Genomic DNA, 17,944 nt, shown 5'->3' with positions numbered 1-17,944 from the left:
CACCTATTGGCTGACAGTGAGGGAAAGATAAGGTTTTCTCAGTAATTCTCATTCCGCTCCCCCTGCTAATTTGCAGGTAGTGTTTTTCAGTGGAGGTATTTGCCGAAACAGGTATACGTGTTAGGCAAGTTAACGCCCTACTCCCAAACTTTAGCACAATATGATAGAAACCATGCCTATGTGAACTCCAGTTTAAATAAGAAAGAAGAAACAAATTTCAATTTAAAAGAAACGGGCTTACAGGGGATCATGTGGGGAAACGCACCTGGCCTTATTTGACAGGTGACCATCGAAATGATCCAGTGCCTCATCTATTTGAAGATACAGGCAGAGATTCATATGAACAGCATTTACGAAGGAAGAATTGAAATGCATTTGTGTTTTTTCTCGAACGCAATGCAGAAAGCTGCATTCCACTCCTATACCTGCTCATACCTTCCAAGTTCACAATCGCCCTGAAGATACACTGTTTTTCTAACCTTTGTATCACACTTGAGCGATTTCAGTCTTGTATGAGAAGATATTTTTTAAGTGGATCTTTCTTTCTATCTATCAGTATCTAATTCGGGAAGAAAGACAGATGTTTCTTGAATAATTCTTCTGGCTCTGACATTGTATACTCCAAGTTTACATTTTAAAATGGAGTCTTAGAGGAACTAGCATTTTCTTACAGGCTAGGACTTATGTTCATCTATAAAATGAATTAATAAAGAGGCATCTTTGTATTTCTTACATGCAAGAATGTGATTGTGTATTGTAAATGACTTTTATCGCAAAGAGAATTATTTCATTAGAGTGCATAAAAACAATCCTTAAAGCGGCAGAAATGCTTGACATGAATGCAAGTAACTTCTCTAATCATCTGAAAAGAATTCCTTATTGGTAATAACTGCAATCCGTTGTCGTTCTAAAAGTGGAAATATTTCCGCCAGAGGCTGCAATGCTAAAACATGCAACGTGCAACATATGCAGCATCAGATGTTTTGCTCAACAGAAGCCTGAAAGAAATACTGTCTTACTAGATAATAGAAGCAGGCAAGTAAGACAAGCTTTCAAGATGTCATGTATGCCTTTTTAATGCCTGAGTCGGATAATTTTATACATGATCTGACGCAATTCAGAACCGGGGCTGGTGCCCAAAAGCAGTATATTTACAGACAAAGAAATGAGTGTGCTTTGGGAGCTCAGAGGTGCAGGAGGAGTATGTTATATCCGCTTTTACTGGCAGAGGACGTTTCTTTGGGAATGGCAAGCAATAAATAGAAAGCCCCAGATGCGTTAAGATGAAGGATATTCTTTAAGTACAGACAGTCGCTAAAATACTTACTTTTATAATTCATCTATCATTATGATGGCTATGTACTTGAGTCCCAAAACTGCTTTCTCACACTAACACTATGAATATTACATTCAAGGGCACTCAGCTGAAACAACTGGTGCTGTGGCTGTGCCTATCAAATAGAGGCAACCTAATTGCATTCTAAGCAAGAGACTTTTCTTGTAGTAAGTAACTGCTTCAGGGCTGGTCGTAGTGTGTGAATCTGGCTAAACATTTGTAAATGACTGATCTTTGTAGGTTCCTCTGAACGTTGGCTTTCTCATAATGGAAAAAAAAAAAATACAGCGCTTAGGCTTCTACCTTGCTTTGCATGTCTTTGTTCTCAGCGGTGGTTGGACATCGTCTTTGGTTTTGTCCAACAACCGGTGTTTATGCTTTCTGCATTTCTGGAGTTTTCTACGTGGCGTGTGGGATAGGGCCGCGGTTTTTCCTTTTTCCAAATGATCTTGAAGCAGGGAAAGCTCTTTCCCACCGCAGGGCAATGGAAGCAGCTGATGATTTAAAACAGGAGCATGTGAAACACCACACAATTCAGAACAATACTGATAATTCTTGGAATTTCCCTACCAGCAAGGCATTGGTGAAAAATACATTTTTGGGTCTCTGGAATGCATATAGGAAGCTCCGTGTTTCCAGTGCACACCTGCAGTGAAAATGTTCTCCTCCTTTCCCTGCTGTGTGAAAACCCTTTGTCTTCAAATCCCTCGCTCAAGAACAGTTTGGATAGGACCTGCTCATTCCCTGCTTCCCCCTTCTACCAGGTCCTCAAACATAGGCAGATATAGATGAATACATATGACTTTTCTGAGGCCAATGGAAACTTTATTTCATCACCTCTTCACAATAGAGAAAGTTGGCTGGTGGGGGGGATAATCAAGACTTTTTGGGAACACCCATGCTTCTTCAAACAAGTGTCAGCTCAGAGAGCAAGGACTCAGCACAGTCTCTTCCAAAATTAAGCAGCTGAGCTGCATATAATTCAGTAGGTGTGGCCTCTCTAGAAAGATGGTCAAAATCTGTCTACTTTGCTTAAATACTCAAGTCCCTGTTTCACTTCTTCTAAAAAAGGATGTTTGCCTTCATGTTGCCAGAAAATATCCTCTTCCTCAATTCGTGTCACGCATCCGAAGAAATGTAAAAGAAACAGTCATTCACTCTACTATCGACTAAGATGGGATGGAGGAAAATGAGTTGAAATAAAAAGAAGACTATATTGAAAAAAACTGGTTCATCTTTTGAATCCCTTTATGGTTTAGGCGATTTTTCTGAAAGGCAGCTAAACTCACAGAACTTGGTTGGTTTCTGTCTATACAAGGCTGTTTGTGATTAAAGGCAGTTTATAGATGAAAAATGTCACAACTAATGGTCATTTTTATAATATATGCGGGGAAAAAAGTTACTTGGAAATACAGTTGCGATTACCCCGCATGAAGAACTCCTGCTTGAAATCAAGAGTAGTTCTGTATGAGTTGCTGGCCCTGTTTTCCGAATATTAAACAACGCATTTTTAGATAACAAAAGATTCGGTTTTTGTCACTTACACTTGACACTTACTCTTAGTGCTTTCGCTAGACTGTCCCATGGCATTTCACAGACGTGACTAACTGTTGTTATCTCCATTGACAATAGAACAAATGATATCTAGAACAGTATGCTGATTTTTCCAAGGTAAGAGGAAATTGGCATCAGAACCAAGAACGGAACTCAAGTCTGTAGACCGCTGGTTTATACCACTGGACCGTACATCATCTCGTGCGTAAAAAAAACACCTAAGGCAATGGTGGAGAGAAACTGCAATAAGTAGACTAGAGAAGATATTTTAGGGAGAATTTTAAAACGTTAGATGAGCTCACTGATACAGAACTGTAATGCTTTACGAGGAAACTGAGTCAGGACAGCCATGAGATGATCATTTGAGGTAGATGTTTGGCATTAAATAATGGGATTCTATATAAGGTTTTAAGGGGTACGTGAAACTAGGAAAGTATCCCAACTATGCAATGCAAAGAGAACTATTATATTTTTATTATAGTGAAATTTTAAGCCAGAGTCTTCCATAATGGGAATAACTGCTAATCAGGGCTAATGTTCAAGCAGTCCAAGGTCCTCTCATTTCAGGATCTCGGCAATTTCAGAATTTAGCCTCTCCCCTAATTCTCAGGAATCCCTGTCTTTGTCGCTGCACTGTGCTGCCCTGTCAAATTCCAGATGCATACTAGGAAAAACCCATGGAAAACTTTGAGTCTTCCCCCCCCCTCCCCCCCCCCCCTTTGACTACGTGTGAGAATCTTAGCTTGTGTCTGTATTTGATTAGGTGGAAACATTATTGGTGGGCACGGGAAAGGCATTGGAAATCTTGGAATTAAGTCAGGACATGGGATTTGTTACTGCTTCCCAAGACAGAACTGTTACTGTGAGAAAGATGATATCAAGGGTAAGTCTAAACGTTATCTGCTGTTCTCATATTAATCTTTTCCTCTGTTGGTATCTACCATCTGTATATATACAATGATCTAAACTTGTGGGCATGTTAATAAGCAATATCTTTGGTCAGAGACTGCTGATATAACGTTAATTAAGAACTGGCACCTTGACTTCTACTATGGAGCCTGAAAATCTCCAGAGGGGGGTTATTTCTGTCCTTGGCTAAAAATTCTTTTTTTATCCATTACTACATGACAGACAGGTTGGTCGTCCTTTGATTTCCAGCAGCATTTGGGTTTCAGTGAGACTCACCTGATATTTGCAAAGACAGCTAGGAGAATTAGAATAACAACTTCTATTACTTTCAAGTAATTCCAGCCTCCTAATCATTTCTGAAAATCTCGGCTTCAGAATGTCAGAGGTAGCCAGCACCCACCTCCTCCAGAGGAGGAGCGGATTACTTTTTTCATTGACCTTTGTTTAAACCAAAAAGCTCTACGCAATTGTTTGAAAAAGATTGATGAGGATTAAATACTGTTTGGGGTTTTTTTTCAAAAAAATCATTTTTATTATTGGTAATAATAAATACAACACAAAATATTTTGCATCTTTTAAAACTGAATTGTTTGGAATATATCTCAATTTACTCTTTAGATGTTCTACAGGCATAAGAAGAAAAAGAGGAAGCATAAAGCTTCTTGCTTTTGCCCCCCCCCCCTTTTTTTTTTTTTAAATTCTAGAAAGATGTTGTGCTGTTTCCACTTATTTCCGGGGTACAGGTTGCAGATGTAGCTAAGTTAACTACGTATCTGAAGTCAGGATTATCTGATGAACAACAGTGCAAGGACTATTTTGGACCTCCCGGTTTCTTCTGGAAGCGACTCCCTAGGAATGCTGTCTAGGGGCACACAGGCTTAAAGAAACTTAGTTTCCAAAGTAAGACGCTAGAAGTGCTTCTGCAAAAGGGGAACTAGTAAATGGGGAGGGAAAAATGCATATCACTTTACTACAGTTGCCCCATTAGGCAATGTTTTCAGCAATAATTATTTTGTTAAAGCAGAAATATTCTGTCTCCTTATAATCTAAAAAGTTGAAGCGAAATATTCTTTAATGTCTAACAATTGACATAATGAATTAAATTCACATTTGAAGAAGATTTTATTTGATGGGTTGAATGGTTCTAACATAAACTGTTGTCCACAAGCAAAATTCATCATATGTCTCCAGAGAGATAAGTGGTAGCAGAAGATCGATATATGGTAGGCTGGGTCTTAAAGAAGAGTGTCAGAAGTAGCCTACGTCTATAAAGATACGGAATACGGGGTCAAGCTACCTATCCTTACGTTTACACAGGCAGTTAGGCAAACAATTACCTGCTGGTGTCCAAAATAAAAAAAAAGAATTGGTAGGTGCAGTGGGCATATTTGCAAATTCACAAATTGCACTGAGAATTAGCTATTAGGTTTTCCTCTAGGTTTTTAAATGATTTTTGAGTTCTGTTTCTGTCACACCCGTGTGTGTGTCATGTGCACTGCCAAATCGGAAGCAGGAGACAACGAGCAAAGTTCTAAGAAGCTCTTCTTGGTCCACAGAGCAACTGTGTGATGACGTGTGCAAGACTGTGATAGCAGGGGCAGTGCTGCTGTCCTTCATCATCTCCGTGCTGCTTTCTTCCTATTTCATCCATCGTTACCACAAGAATTCTCCAAAGCCACCTATTGCCTCCGCAGAAATGACATTCCGGCGCCCAGCCCAGTCCTACCCCATCAGTTACTCTTCCACTAACGTCCGCCGGCCTTCTTTAGATTCCATGGAGAACCAGGTGTCTGTAGACACCTTTAAAATACCAGTAAGCCTGACATCATTTTGCATGCTCTTTTTCTACGTTTTTCTTGTTCCTAAAGAATGTTGTTTATGCATGCAGAAAATGTTATGGAAATGCCATCTATTCATAGAAATATCCAACTCAAAGAACTAGAACAGAAATCATGTGTAAAGATATTTAATGAGTAATTGGATAAACCATATATTCTTCTATTTTTGTTATGTTTCAATATAATGTAACACCTTAGGCCTAATTTGAGCCAATGTTTTTTTCGAAATGTAACTCTACATTTGACAGTAGCGTGGTTTTACTTTGTCCAATTAAATGCTAATAATCAGCAGGTCTGTAGTCTCTGTGATGAGCCATAGTATCACAACAAGGGTAAGTTTAAAACAAAACAGACTGTAGGCGTCAGTTGGAGTGTGAGTTTTACCCACATTTTAAGGATTTTTGCCCAGTCACGCTATCATACCTTTAATGCAGGTTTTTCTGTGTTGAATCACATACTATCCAGGACGCCTGCCAGCTGGAGTGTTTTCATGGACCGACACGGTAGAGAAACACTGCCACTTTATATGACATATGCGGCAACATCAAGTCTATTTGGGTGTCAGATATTGAGGTCTTCACAGTCCTTGTGCTCTGTTTGCTTTAATTTCTTGTCTGGTTTGTACATCTGTCGTCATTTTGCAACTGTAAGGCTTAATAACACTAATTTCATAAGAGGAGGCTTGTTGTCTCTGACGAACTCTTAAGGGAAAGCCTTATTCTGTGAGTAAAACGGATTTACTTCTCCGTGAAGTCCGAGGTCACGTATTCATAGTTATTCTGAAAGCGAGCATTTATCCTGTATCACTTCATGTTTCGTTTGTATCCGATTTCCCAGACCTGTGAATATAATCCATTATCCATAGACTACACGTACAGCCTGTTTTGAAGTAGGTGATTTCAAGGTAAATGGAAAAACACTTCCAAAATACCGAGAGATTCAGAAGCTTTATAAGAATGCACTGATACTGATAAAAAGAGCCACCAAGCATTGTACCCTAACGCGTACCTGTTCCTGAAGGATGTTTTCTCCTATTGAACGTTAATGCTTTGGGTGCAGCTAGCCGCTCCTTTTCTTGCTTCATCTTATAGGGTTCCTTTTCTCTCCCGCAGGAAGATCCAAAGTGGGAATTCCCTCGGAAGAACCTGGTTCTGGGCAAGACTCTTGGAGAAGGAGAATTTGGAAAGGTCGTCAAGGCAACGGCATTCCGACTCAAGGGGAGAGCTGGCTATACCACCGTGGCAGTGAAAATGCTAAAAGGTACGTTCACACCTGGGTCTGAAAAGATTTGAAAACCATTTGTTGTAACCTCTGAATGGATTTTAAGAGGGGATAGCATGAAAGTAAAAGGTCAGCTAAACCCAACCATTGCCACAGCCTCCATTTTTTCCAGCATTCTTTTATATTCTGACAGATTTCTTGCTTTAGGAGCTAGCGTCACATTGATCCAAATAAGTAATTTCCACAAATTCTAATTCATGATGTGCAAGGAGCCTCTGACTTAACATAGCAAATGTATTTAATTTTGTTTGGCATTGATGGAAATATTGCAAGGGTTTGTTAAAGCTTTCTGGTTATTTTTTTTCCCCTCTACCCAGTTTTCTTTGACAAAGCTTTTTAAATAAAACATGTTATAATCGTGTCAAGAGACATAATAGACTTATTAAGTTACTTTTCTGATTGAGAATTCCATCTACTTTTATACTTTCTGATCTGCTTTTCAATTACTAGGAGCTCTGCCAAACTGGCCTGAATAGCCCAGTGCTGTCTCCTGGTGTCTTGAGTTTTCCCTAAGACTTTAAAGCTGGGGGAAAAAAAAGTATGCCTAGATAACATTGAGATGATAACGCGAGACCTTGAGCTCTTGTCCCCATCTCTGTTCAGTAGTTTTCAGCCCCAAATATACCTGCTTCTTTTCCATACAGAAAAAGAAATGGTACTGAAAGAAAAACATGAAAAAATTCATGTTTTTGCTTGGTCTGTGAAGTGGAAAGTCTCCAGTGTTACTGTACATTTCAGGTGGAAGCTGTTGTAACGCATGGCTTTTGCCACCTTTACAGTTAGATATATCCGAGTTTAGATTTTACGTATCTAATGTCTGAGCCTGGTTTCTAATTAGGACTTCACTAGACATGCAATGATAGTGAAGGAGGTCAGTGGAAATGCTCAAACCAGTTCCTTCAGAAGGCCATTTATTCACCCCAGCCTGAAAGATGAAATAGGTACGAAAAGGAAATTGTGTCCTTCTCTACCGTCTTGTGTGCTAATTCATATGTGCATGCAGTCCCTACGTATCAGGCACCTCGGAATATACGAGACAAAGAGGGGAAACAACCTTCAGAAAGGCTTACGGATGCAAGAATTCCTTTAGCTGGGCCGCTAGCTTTAGCTGAATGACCTCAACCATTTGCTGCCGCTTATAAGTAAAAACATGTAATTATAGGAAAATGTTATTCTACTTATTACCATTTCTATTACATGCAAGGTTGGTTTTAAAAAAAAAAAAAACAAACCAAAAACCCACCACCTCATCTGCTGCTTGAGAGCAAAGATGCTGCACGTCCCATCATTTCACCAAAGAAATGAATGCATTATGAAGCGCATGCCTGCACTGCAAGAGGTTCAGTGGAGAATAGGTCATATGGAGGAAATCTGGGAACTAAGTCTTTTCAGAAGTGAAGACTAGTTAACCATTAGTTATAACACTCAGGTAACGACCTGTATATCATTATCGATAGAATAGTCTTCGTAATCGTTTCATTTCATGTTTATTTGTGCACTTAATGTCACTGATTTTCTAGCACATTTTCATCAACAACGTGCGACTGAGTTAAGATTCCAAGACACAGTGGTTAAAAGCGTTGCTTTTACTTGCAGATAATTTAACATTCAGTTTTCCCTAGCTATTACGAAGGAAAGAATTGACGGAATTGATAATGCGAAGGAGTAACCCTTTATTTTAAGCACCTTATTTTAATAAATTGATCTGACATTTACAGTAATACTTCAGGCTCTAATGAATCCCTTTGTAATGTAAATTACATTGCAGGTAGTCACCTGAAATTCCATTTTCCAACTTGACTGTGGAGAACATTTGTCATTCTGCAGATACGTATCTGTTGTTATCGGTTTAGCTTTACTGTTAACACGTGACGACTCAAGTATAAGAAACGCTGCGTTGGTCCACAGTGGTCTTTATAACGCTGTCAGGAAGTATAAAGGACGGTTATTTTGGATCAGGCCAACTTCACCCATTCTTTTCCTGTAACAGCTGCAAAGGGGGTAATTTGTCCAAGTACTAGGGGCTCCGCGCCGCCTGATCTTTAAAAGGGAATGGTATGGATACCAGTATGCGAACGGAGAAAGCCTCCTGCTTATTGCATAAAACCTGTCTCCTGCCTGAGCTGTGCAGATGGGCACAGTCTGTGGTTAAGAACAGACCAGGGTAGGACTCTCCCGACTTTGTCATCTTGGCGTTACGTCCTGGGGAGGGAACAAGGAGCAGTAAGTAATTAGCTGAGCCAGAATAGTCTTGGAGCTATGGATGAGGTTTAAAGGACAGAGGGATAATTTTTTCAGCCCTTTATTAACATTTTTCTCATATGAATTGAATCTGACCTCCTGCATGATACGAATGCCCCGATTACAATAAAATTGAAGGGGAAAACACCAAATGTAAACAGATGTTATCCACAATTTGTAAAAACAAGGGGCATAAAGCTTCAGAGCTAATTGTCTCCATTTGTGCACTATCAAAGGTTGTTCTTCCAGCAGACAAACAGGCACGGTACGTGGGGAGCTTTGTTCTGTTCTTGCACGTGCTACACAGTTCCAGAGCTAGAAAAACAGGACTTTCTCACAGGCATTAAGTTGATGTTGTTCATTTTTGTTTTACATAAATGCATATTTTTTGTAGTCCCTATCAGCAGTGAGAGACCATCCGATCTTGCACTCCCTGGGGTAGAAGACTCTGAAATCTGAGTGGAGGTTCAGACTATAATATAATATATGGCAGAAACAAACATATAGTAGCACAGAATAAAAAATGATCGTGACCAGGGCAAACTATTAGCACGCGTATTTTAAATGGATACGTAAATAAATCCTTTGGTGCTTACAGCCTTTATGGAAAAACATAAGGTACAGTACCAAAGATCAGAAGCGGAGCTTGTTTTTTATCGGCCTTAAGTAAAGGTGACGGCATACTTGTCAGCTGCCCAGTAATAACACTCTGCAGGAACTATCCAGGGAGGGTCTGTGTGTCAGAGAGGTGAAGGATGAGGTAGAAAAAGGGTTATCCCTGACCTACGGTGTCCTTATGACTAAAGATCTCCTTCAAGCCCCAGTGCGTTCAAAGAGGAAGTTTGTTAGAAGAATTCTGCCAAAACAAAATGCTTCAAAGGCTAAGAAAGCCTCTAGGGGCTATACGTCGTCATATGATTTCCACTGACATCTGCGAAGTCTGCATACACGTCTCCCAGTAAAATCAATCCGAACCGCATGTTTAGCTTCTGAACTCTAAATCTGGATGTGTGCTACAAGTGTAACCCAGTAGATTAGTGGATTTTTATTCCGTCAGAAAATGTATTTAGGAGGAGGAGGGCTACATCATGGAAATTAACTGGGCGAGTTTTTTGGTTTGATCAACATAAAACGTTGGCTTTCATATGCTTCTGAAGCTGCGATCGCACTGATGCGCCCCAAAAAGTTGCTTTAGAACACTAGAAAAGGTCTGTAATAATTTCACGGCATCTAATAATGCAAGGCATTACAGGCTCTGGTCCCGATTCTTGGCTGACCGACTCTTTCTGCAGTCATTTGTATCAGGGCAGAGCGATGATTATAGCAGGTTACCCAGCCAGCACAGCAGCAGTCCCATTCGCTTGGTTCTGATACGAATGACTGCAGGACAGTGGAGACGGGGAAATTTCTCTCCTGTGGGGAGGTACGGAGTTTTCCAACCTCTTGCTAGTTCCAGGAGAAATGGTTGATCTCGTACCTCGGACGGTACGTAGAGAACTCTTGAGTAATGCTTTCCTAACCGCAACTGTGTGTTTGGACACTTTCTGCAGAAAATGCTTCCCAGAGTGAGCTGCGAGATCTGCTTTCAGAGTTCAACCTTTTGAAACAGGTGAACCATCCTCACGTCATCAAACTTTACGGAGCCTGCAGTCAAGATGGTAAATATTAGAAGCTTGTTATTAAGATGAAAACGTCAGGCAAGGGAATAAAGAGCAGTTCGTTGATGGGTTTGGACCACTGCTTAATAATTGCTGAGCACCTTTTAAATTTGCTGCTAGCTGAAAAAATGAGGGACACATAAGAAAAGCAATGTTTGAAGGGAAGGGGAAATGCTACTTCAGTGTCACTAAACGTTCTTCCTATGGTTTTCTTCAATACATGTTTTGATTCTGAAGCTATTTTAAATTTAACCAGTCTACTACCAATTCTCTTCCAATCAATATATATTTTTATATTATGTTGATGCTCAGTAAGTGTTTTCAAGTATGGGTTATATTTAAAGTTTAATGGGGTTTTCATTATTGTTGTTACTGTTCATACTAAAACAATGCTTTGAGGCCTGAGCCAGGGAGTGAGATCTCCCTTTGGGAAAAAAAAAAAACAAAACGCAACAAAAAAAGACAACTACAGATCCTTTTGTTAAAATACAGCTGGATAGTTAGATTGACACTCAGTTCTCCTCCTCCGTCACAAAACTCTTGTCTCCCTCTTGTTGTGAAATAGTTGCGAAAAGCCACAGTCATTGAAAGGTGTATTTCAAGGGGGGGAAACTTTCAGACGCATGTGTTATAAACTGCCAATGAAGCAAATACTCCTTGTTGTGCATAGGAATTGATCTGAATCGTTTCTGTTCGCGTTAAATCGAACATCCTCGCAAGATCGTCTTCCTTTGGCATCTGTAATCACGCAGCCTAAAATCATGTTGCAACCTTGGGCAAAGGCCTGCCTTCTTTGCCCACCCAGTTCTGTTGCAGGTGGCACTTTTAGTTGTAGACAGAGAATATAATTCAGGTCTGAGTCATCTCTGAGTCTTAGTAAGGTAATGAACCAGCAGGGCAGGATATTTTTTATTTTCTGTCTTTTCAGTACAATGTATTTTTTCTTCCCAAACAAGTGAATTGTTTCTGAGTCACAGGCTTTTAATAAATACCAAGTTAATTCATTAGCGGGTGGGGTGGGAGGGCTTTGATACAGCAGACAAATGTATTTAGCATTAAAGCACTGAGTGGATATTATTCATGTGGGTAATGGGGAGGAGAAACTAATGGATTGAAATGTCAGAATGTTTCTAAGTGCTCTGAAAAGGCACCTTAAATCCAACACTGGAATTAGCAGATGATTTGTGAGCTCAGTATCAAACACTCCAGAAAAGTATTTTGATTTTAATTTTTTTTTTTTACAGTTTTTCTGAGTTGGGCTGTTTCACAGATCTGATCTGTAAGAAGGTTGTCTCTTTTTTAGTCTCAAATTATCTAGATGAGGGAATGTAGGCAAGAGCCTGAATTCTGCTTTGATTTAGGCTGAAACTCACTCACTTTGCATAGAGGATGTAAGCTAAAAATATTCTGCGATTCCATGGCTGATTCGGTGCCTTTTACGTAAAGGCCAGAGGTGTCTGCAGCCTCTGACTGTTCAAAACAATGTGTTGATTAAAGAGACTTTTTTTGAAGGGGGGGGGGGGAAAGGTTATCTATTAATTGTGTACTTATCAGTGTGTGTGTTTATTTCAGGGCCACTGTATTTAATTGTGGAATACGCTAAATACGGCTCCTTGCGCAGTTTTCTCAGGGAAAGTCGAAAAGTAGGACCAAGCTACGTGGGTAGTGATGGCAACAGAAATTCAAGTTATTTGGATAACCCTGACGAGAGAGCCTTAACAATGGGAGATCTGATCTCATTTGCATGGCAGATATCACGAGGAATGCAGTACCTTGCAGAAATGAAGGTAGGGCAGTGTAACAGTGATCTGAGCATGTCCCTGCGATAGACGGACATGTCAGCAGTCGGTTCCTCCACGAGAAGCATAAACACCATTGTTGGTTTCTTCCAAAAGCTTGTCCATCGTGATTTAGCAGCCAGAAATGTATTGGTGGCAGAAGGGCGCAAAATGAAGATTTCTGATTTTGGCCTCTCCCGTGATGTATATGAAGAAGATTCATACGTCAAGAGGAGCAAGGTACAGTGCATATTACAAACAGTAGTGGGAATTATTACCTAATCCAGAGAATGAATTTATGCTGCAGGACTTGCGCACAGAAGAAAAAGAAAATAGCTATTTTTTTATTAACTGAGAATAATTCTCCATTTTAAAGAAATAAAAATGAAAATTATGAGCTTAATCAGTGGGACGGTAATACATATGTGTAAAAAAAAGTATCATATTTAAGTCACCATTACCTCCTCCGCCTCTTTTGGTTGACTCGTCAACAAAACCTATTTATTTCTAGTATGTAAAAGTTAATAAAAGTAAAAGAAGGGTCACTACGATGATTAAGGCCTTGGAGCATCTGACACGCAAGGAGAGGCTGATAGAGCTGGGTTTGTTTAGCCTGGAGAAAAGAGGGCTCAGGGTGGGGGGGGGGATCTTACTGATGTGTATAAATACCTGATGGGAGGGAATAAAGCCAGCAGAGCCAGGCTCTTCTCACTGTGGCCCAGTGACAGGACGAGAGGCGATGGGCGCTCTTTTAAATACAAGAAATTCCATTTAAAGACAAGAAAAAACTTTTTTACCGTAACAGTGATCGAACACTGGAACAGGCTGCTCAGAGAATCTCCCTCCCTGGAGATGTTCAAAACCTGGCTGGAAGTGGTCTCAAGAAACCTGCTGCGGCTGGCCCTGCTCTCAGCAGAGGGGTGAGGTCCCTGCCCACCTCAGCGGTTCTGTGATCCTGTGAAGAGTTGCAAGACAATATGTAAAAACTAGGATGGGATCTGCTGGTTTTTTTTTAAAAGCGATGTGCCAAATAGACTGTAATAAATTATTTCTTAAGGCTAGAGAGTTCACGCAGGATGCTTAGAAACAGCATGTGTTTCGTTAACGTAAATACAGAAGAATGACGCCTTTTCTCATTGCGGGAGCTTTTACCTATTAACCTTTTTACAGGTAGAGGGCAGCCCGTTTTTAAATGAGGTGGGCCCTCTCATTGATCCGGTTCCTCATCACACCGCTTGAAAACACAAGCGAAAAAACCCCATCGTTTTTCTCTCTCTCTTTTCCTATTTATAATTAAAAATATAAACAAAAAAAAAAATCCCAAGGAGTTGGAAAAAATGCAGACGATTTCTATAAAGATCCTAATTTCAGGAATTATCACATCTATGCAGAAGACTTGAAGCAAAGCCCTCCTACAAATACTTCCAAATGTATGAAAGATGCCAAATCTTCATCAAAATGGTACGTCGCAGGTCGGGGTAGATCAGGAGCTAATGCTGCCTGCCGGAGGTTATTTAAAGCAATTCTGTTTTGCCTGCCACGGTAAATGATTGTCAGGTGCCTAGGTAGAGTTCCGTCTGCTCGCAGCGCTCGTGGCAGGATTCGGCATACGGTAACGTTTCACCTGTAGGAGGGTGCAAAGGCAATTTGATGGCAAGACGAGTTGTTGAGTCACATCGCTGCTTCCCTGAACAGAAACGCTTGAGCATCGTAACTTTGGGACTGAGAAGATAAGTTAAGGCTTGTCATTTAGTTATTCTTGTAAAAAATACTGTCAAATACAGCAAGCCAAATCCTGCTTTCTGCCTGTTTGCGTCCACCTGTCACTGACATCAGCGGAACTTTTACAAGTCAATCCCAGGCCAGGCTGTGACGTTGACTAACGCTCCTTTCTACTGACTCTTTCCAAGATGAGTAGTGTTGGTTCGGTTCCCTCTATGACTTAATATGAAAGAGTTGCCAACAGAATTTTTTGCCTGTGAAAATTTTAGAATTGTACGAAAAGATTTCCAGAAATGCTGTGAGCTTTCAGTTTAGCTTTCCCTGGTTTTTCAGGCCAGTTTGTGTGAATGTTTCGTAAGTCAAAATAAGTTGCGAAGGAAAAAAAAAAAACCAACCCTTTGGAAGACACGATCACATGTAAAAGGGCTCTGCCACGTTCGTTTAGCTATCTTCTGATGTATGCGTTTTACATCGATCTATACCAGTTGCTCTGTATTTTAAGAATGATGCATTTACATAAAGGCAGCTTCATTTTATTTGGCGGGGTGTTGATGCGCTGAATGGATATTTTCTCTTTACTTCTGAGACACTCGTCGCTGTAGTATTCTTCAGAGCCTAACAAGCATCCGTCTGCTTGCATAGGGAAGCAGGGAAAAGAAAAAATTGAGAGGAAGGAAGAAGGATAAGTTTCAAATCCTACTGAAACAGTTGTTGCGTGTATATATATGAATTTCATGAGAAGAATTACTAAGGCATATGAATGCTAGTGATATTGTGAAGGTTATGAAACATCTTGGAAATTTTGCAAGGCTAGATTTTCATGAATATCTGGGGCAGATCTCTCAGATTTTTATCGGTGAATTTCTGCCAGTGGAAAACAGCAACTTGTAGGTTCAACTTAGTAACCAGTAACCGAATATGACTGTCCAGGTACAGTTCAGAAAGCTAAGGTATCTTAACGTCTGGGTGCTTCCATTTATGCGTCATCCCCGATATAAATGACGTAGCTCTTCCTCTTTGATCGTCATTCCCCATCATTTTTGCATTTGCGCATTTCCCAAAAGCAATGGGGCCTGTCCTGTTAGAAGACGGACATTCACGTTTGGAGAATATAACTCTTTGGATGAAGCTCTTTGCTAAGAGGAGAGTTGAGTTTATCCGACTTAAACTGGTGACCATCTGGAAAAAAACCCACACCACCTTATTGTACATAATTAGATTACTGCAGTGTGTGCAATGAAATGAATGAGTGATTTTAAAAACTTACAGTTGTTCTCCTCGCTGTTTTTCTTATGAAATGCCAAATCATTCAGTCCATCGGAAAATTAATTAGAGTATGGATAGAGTATCTGTTACAGTTTTGAAGATAAATACCTTGGTTTTCCACTTGGAAACTTAATTTTCTGACCAGTAATTGCGTTGTTGCTTTTTTTCCCTCCTAGGGTCGGATACCTGTTAAATGGATGGCCATAGAGTCCCTGTTTGATCATATCTATACAACGCAAAGTGATGTGTAAGTGTAAATTCTTCTATTCTTTATGGTTTATGTGTTTGTTTAAGAAGATGAGGAAGGAAGCACAACAAGGTACATAGCAGCCAAAGCTGTTACTCTTGCCAAGAGGCATGAAGGACACAGCCTGGATGGCACCATCGGCTAGATTTTTACTGTTGAATTAAGTCCAAAGAAAAGATTATCAGAGGCATTTAGGTACCTAATTCCTGTGGAAATCAACAAGGGGTTGGATCTGTTCATGTGCCATGGCTGCCTTTGAAGAAATAGACGCAAATTATTAGTCTCCGCTAAAGATAATGGTCGTACCCAAACTTCCCCGCTCCTGTTCGTCACTCATCTGTGACACTGGCTGGCAGATGAGGGATGGGGTGGGAAGCAGGGAAGAACAATTTAACGCCTGGCCTCCCTCCTATTGAAATCAATGACAAAACTCCAATTAATTGTAATGACAGCCAGCTCAGACCTTAGGGGGATAGTCCGGTTCCAGTGCCAAGATGCAAGTTCATTTGCATGATTGGGGAAACGGAGGTCCTGAAGGTGGAGATGCTCCTGTCTCCACCTGTGACGATTAGGTGGCAAAGCAACCATAGCTGAGCTGTTTTCACGTCTGATAAGCAAGGAGCCGGGCAGAGGAGCGTTTGTATACGTTCGACTCGGGATCAGATACTTTCATTTCTGTCCCTCTGGGATGAATGATGCTTGTGACTACTCACCAGGCAGACACTGTAAAACTAAGCATTATTTATTTAGGAGAAAAACCTCTCAGGGACTGCAAAAGCAGCAGTACTTACGCCTGATTGTCTGCTAGGTAGCATTTTGGGTAGCATTCTGATACCTTCCAAGTTTCCCTTGAAAGAGAGTCTGACCAATGTTTTCGTTAAACTCAAATGGAGTAAAACATACCAATCTCAATGACGTTTCACTTTGAGGGAAAACGCTTTGATAATAGCAGTATGTGCAAATAGGAACCTCTTGATTTGTACTTCTGAAATTATTTGCATTCACTTTTCACTCTTCTCTCTGCAGGTCAGAGCAGTTTTAGTAAAATAAAATATTTTGCTTGCCTTAGAAAATTTCCAAAATATTTTCATTTACTTTGTTTCACTTGGAGTAAGAAAAGAAAGATTGGTGTAATTCTTGGGAGAATGTCACTTTTACTTAGGTCTGCTTACAGGTTTTTCTGGGTCTCTCTTTATCCTCCTCAGAGGATCCGTTGTGCTGGCCTGCTTCTCTACAATGACTTTTCCCAGAGAATTGTTAAAATTCTTTTAAAAACTCCTTAGCGTATTTTTAATTTCTTCATTTTCTGCAAAACAGATTTGTCGCTATGGTTTGGGGCCAGAACAGATTGTGTTGTCGTGTAACTGCCTCTTCTTTGATTGTTGATTGATCTTCTGGATCCAACACCGTTCCTCCCTGTTTGGTTTCCTGATGGGCTGCCATTAAGCCCAGGAGCCCATCTCTTGTACGTGCGCTACGATGCCACGCAGAGATTGCCCAGCTGGCGTCAAACAAGCTAGCTCAGCGCCCTGGGCAGCACGCTGGTGCTGTGTAGCTTTACTGCTTCCCAGATCTGGATTAGCATCTCCGTGTCAAGCCGTGCTTATTTACCAGCTTCCTTGGCGACGCATCAGGTAGTCCCAACAGAGCATTGCGTTGCGCTTCGTAGGTCCGCCGAAATGCAGTGGCATAAAAGGTCTAAATATCTGCCACGCTGACACGGTGCCTTTGACTCACTGGTGAGGTCACCTTCACTATTCGTGCCGTTATACATGAAGTAATCTAAGAGTGTTACATAGCGGCTCCTGATTTAGCCCGGTCCCTACGGAACAGTACTGAGACACACAGAGAGAGTTGCAAAGCAAATCCTCTCCAGGTTCCACGAATGCCATTCCAACAGCAGCAAACTGACAAACGAAGTGCTTTTTTGCAGCACTGATTGTTATTTTAGATAATTACACTCGCTGAAAATACTATTTTATAAATACTCTTTGTTGTTTGCGGTGATGCAATTATATTTTAGGTGAACATATATGTTAATATACTCAACAACCATTCCAATATGCCCTTTTTTTCTGATACTCTGTGTTTCTATTTTCCAGCCTCTTCCTTCT

The 17,944-nt window shown here is 40.5% G+C and overlaps 1 protein-coding gene across 1 annotated transcript in view; it reads left to right on the top strand.

The window, feature by feature from the left end:
• Positions 1-17,944, top strand: part of RET (ret proto-oncogene) — a 136,411-nt gene that overhangs the window by 108,853 nt on the left and 9,614 nt on the right. The window contains exons 13-19 of the mRNA XM_076338377.1: positions 3,654-3,773; positions 5,356-5,612; positions 6,750-6,897; positions 10,710-10,817; positions 12,390-12,604; positions 12,713-12,835; positions 15,760-15,830. Coding sequence (XP_076194492.1) covers positions 3,654-3,773; positions 5,356-5,612; positions 6,750-6,897; positions 10,710-10,817; positions 12,390-12,604; positions 12,713-12,835; positions 15,760-15,830 — 1,042 coding nt within the window. The remainder of the gene's footprint in view (positions 1-3,653; positions 3,774-5,355; positions 5,613-6,749; positions 6,898-10,709; positions 10,818-12,389; positions 12,605-12,712; positions 12,836-15,759; positions 15,831-17,944) is intronic.

The sequence above is a fragment of the Aptenodytes patagonicus genome, chromosome 5, assembly GCF_965638725.1.
Source record: "Aptenodytes patagonicus chromosome 5, bAptPat1.pri.cur, whole genome shotgun sequence".
In the NCBI taxonomy this organism is placed as follows: Eukaryota; Metazoa; Chordata; class Aves; order Sphenisciformes; family Spheniscidae; genus Aptenodytes; species Aptenodytes patagonicus.
The sequence above is the reverse complement of the archived record's forward strand: the minus strand, read 5'-3'. Positions and strand labels throughout refer to the sequence as shown.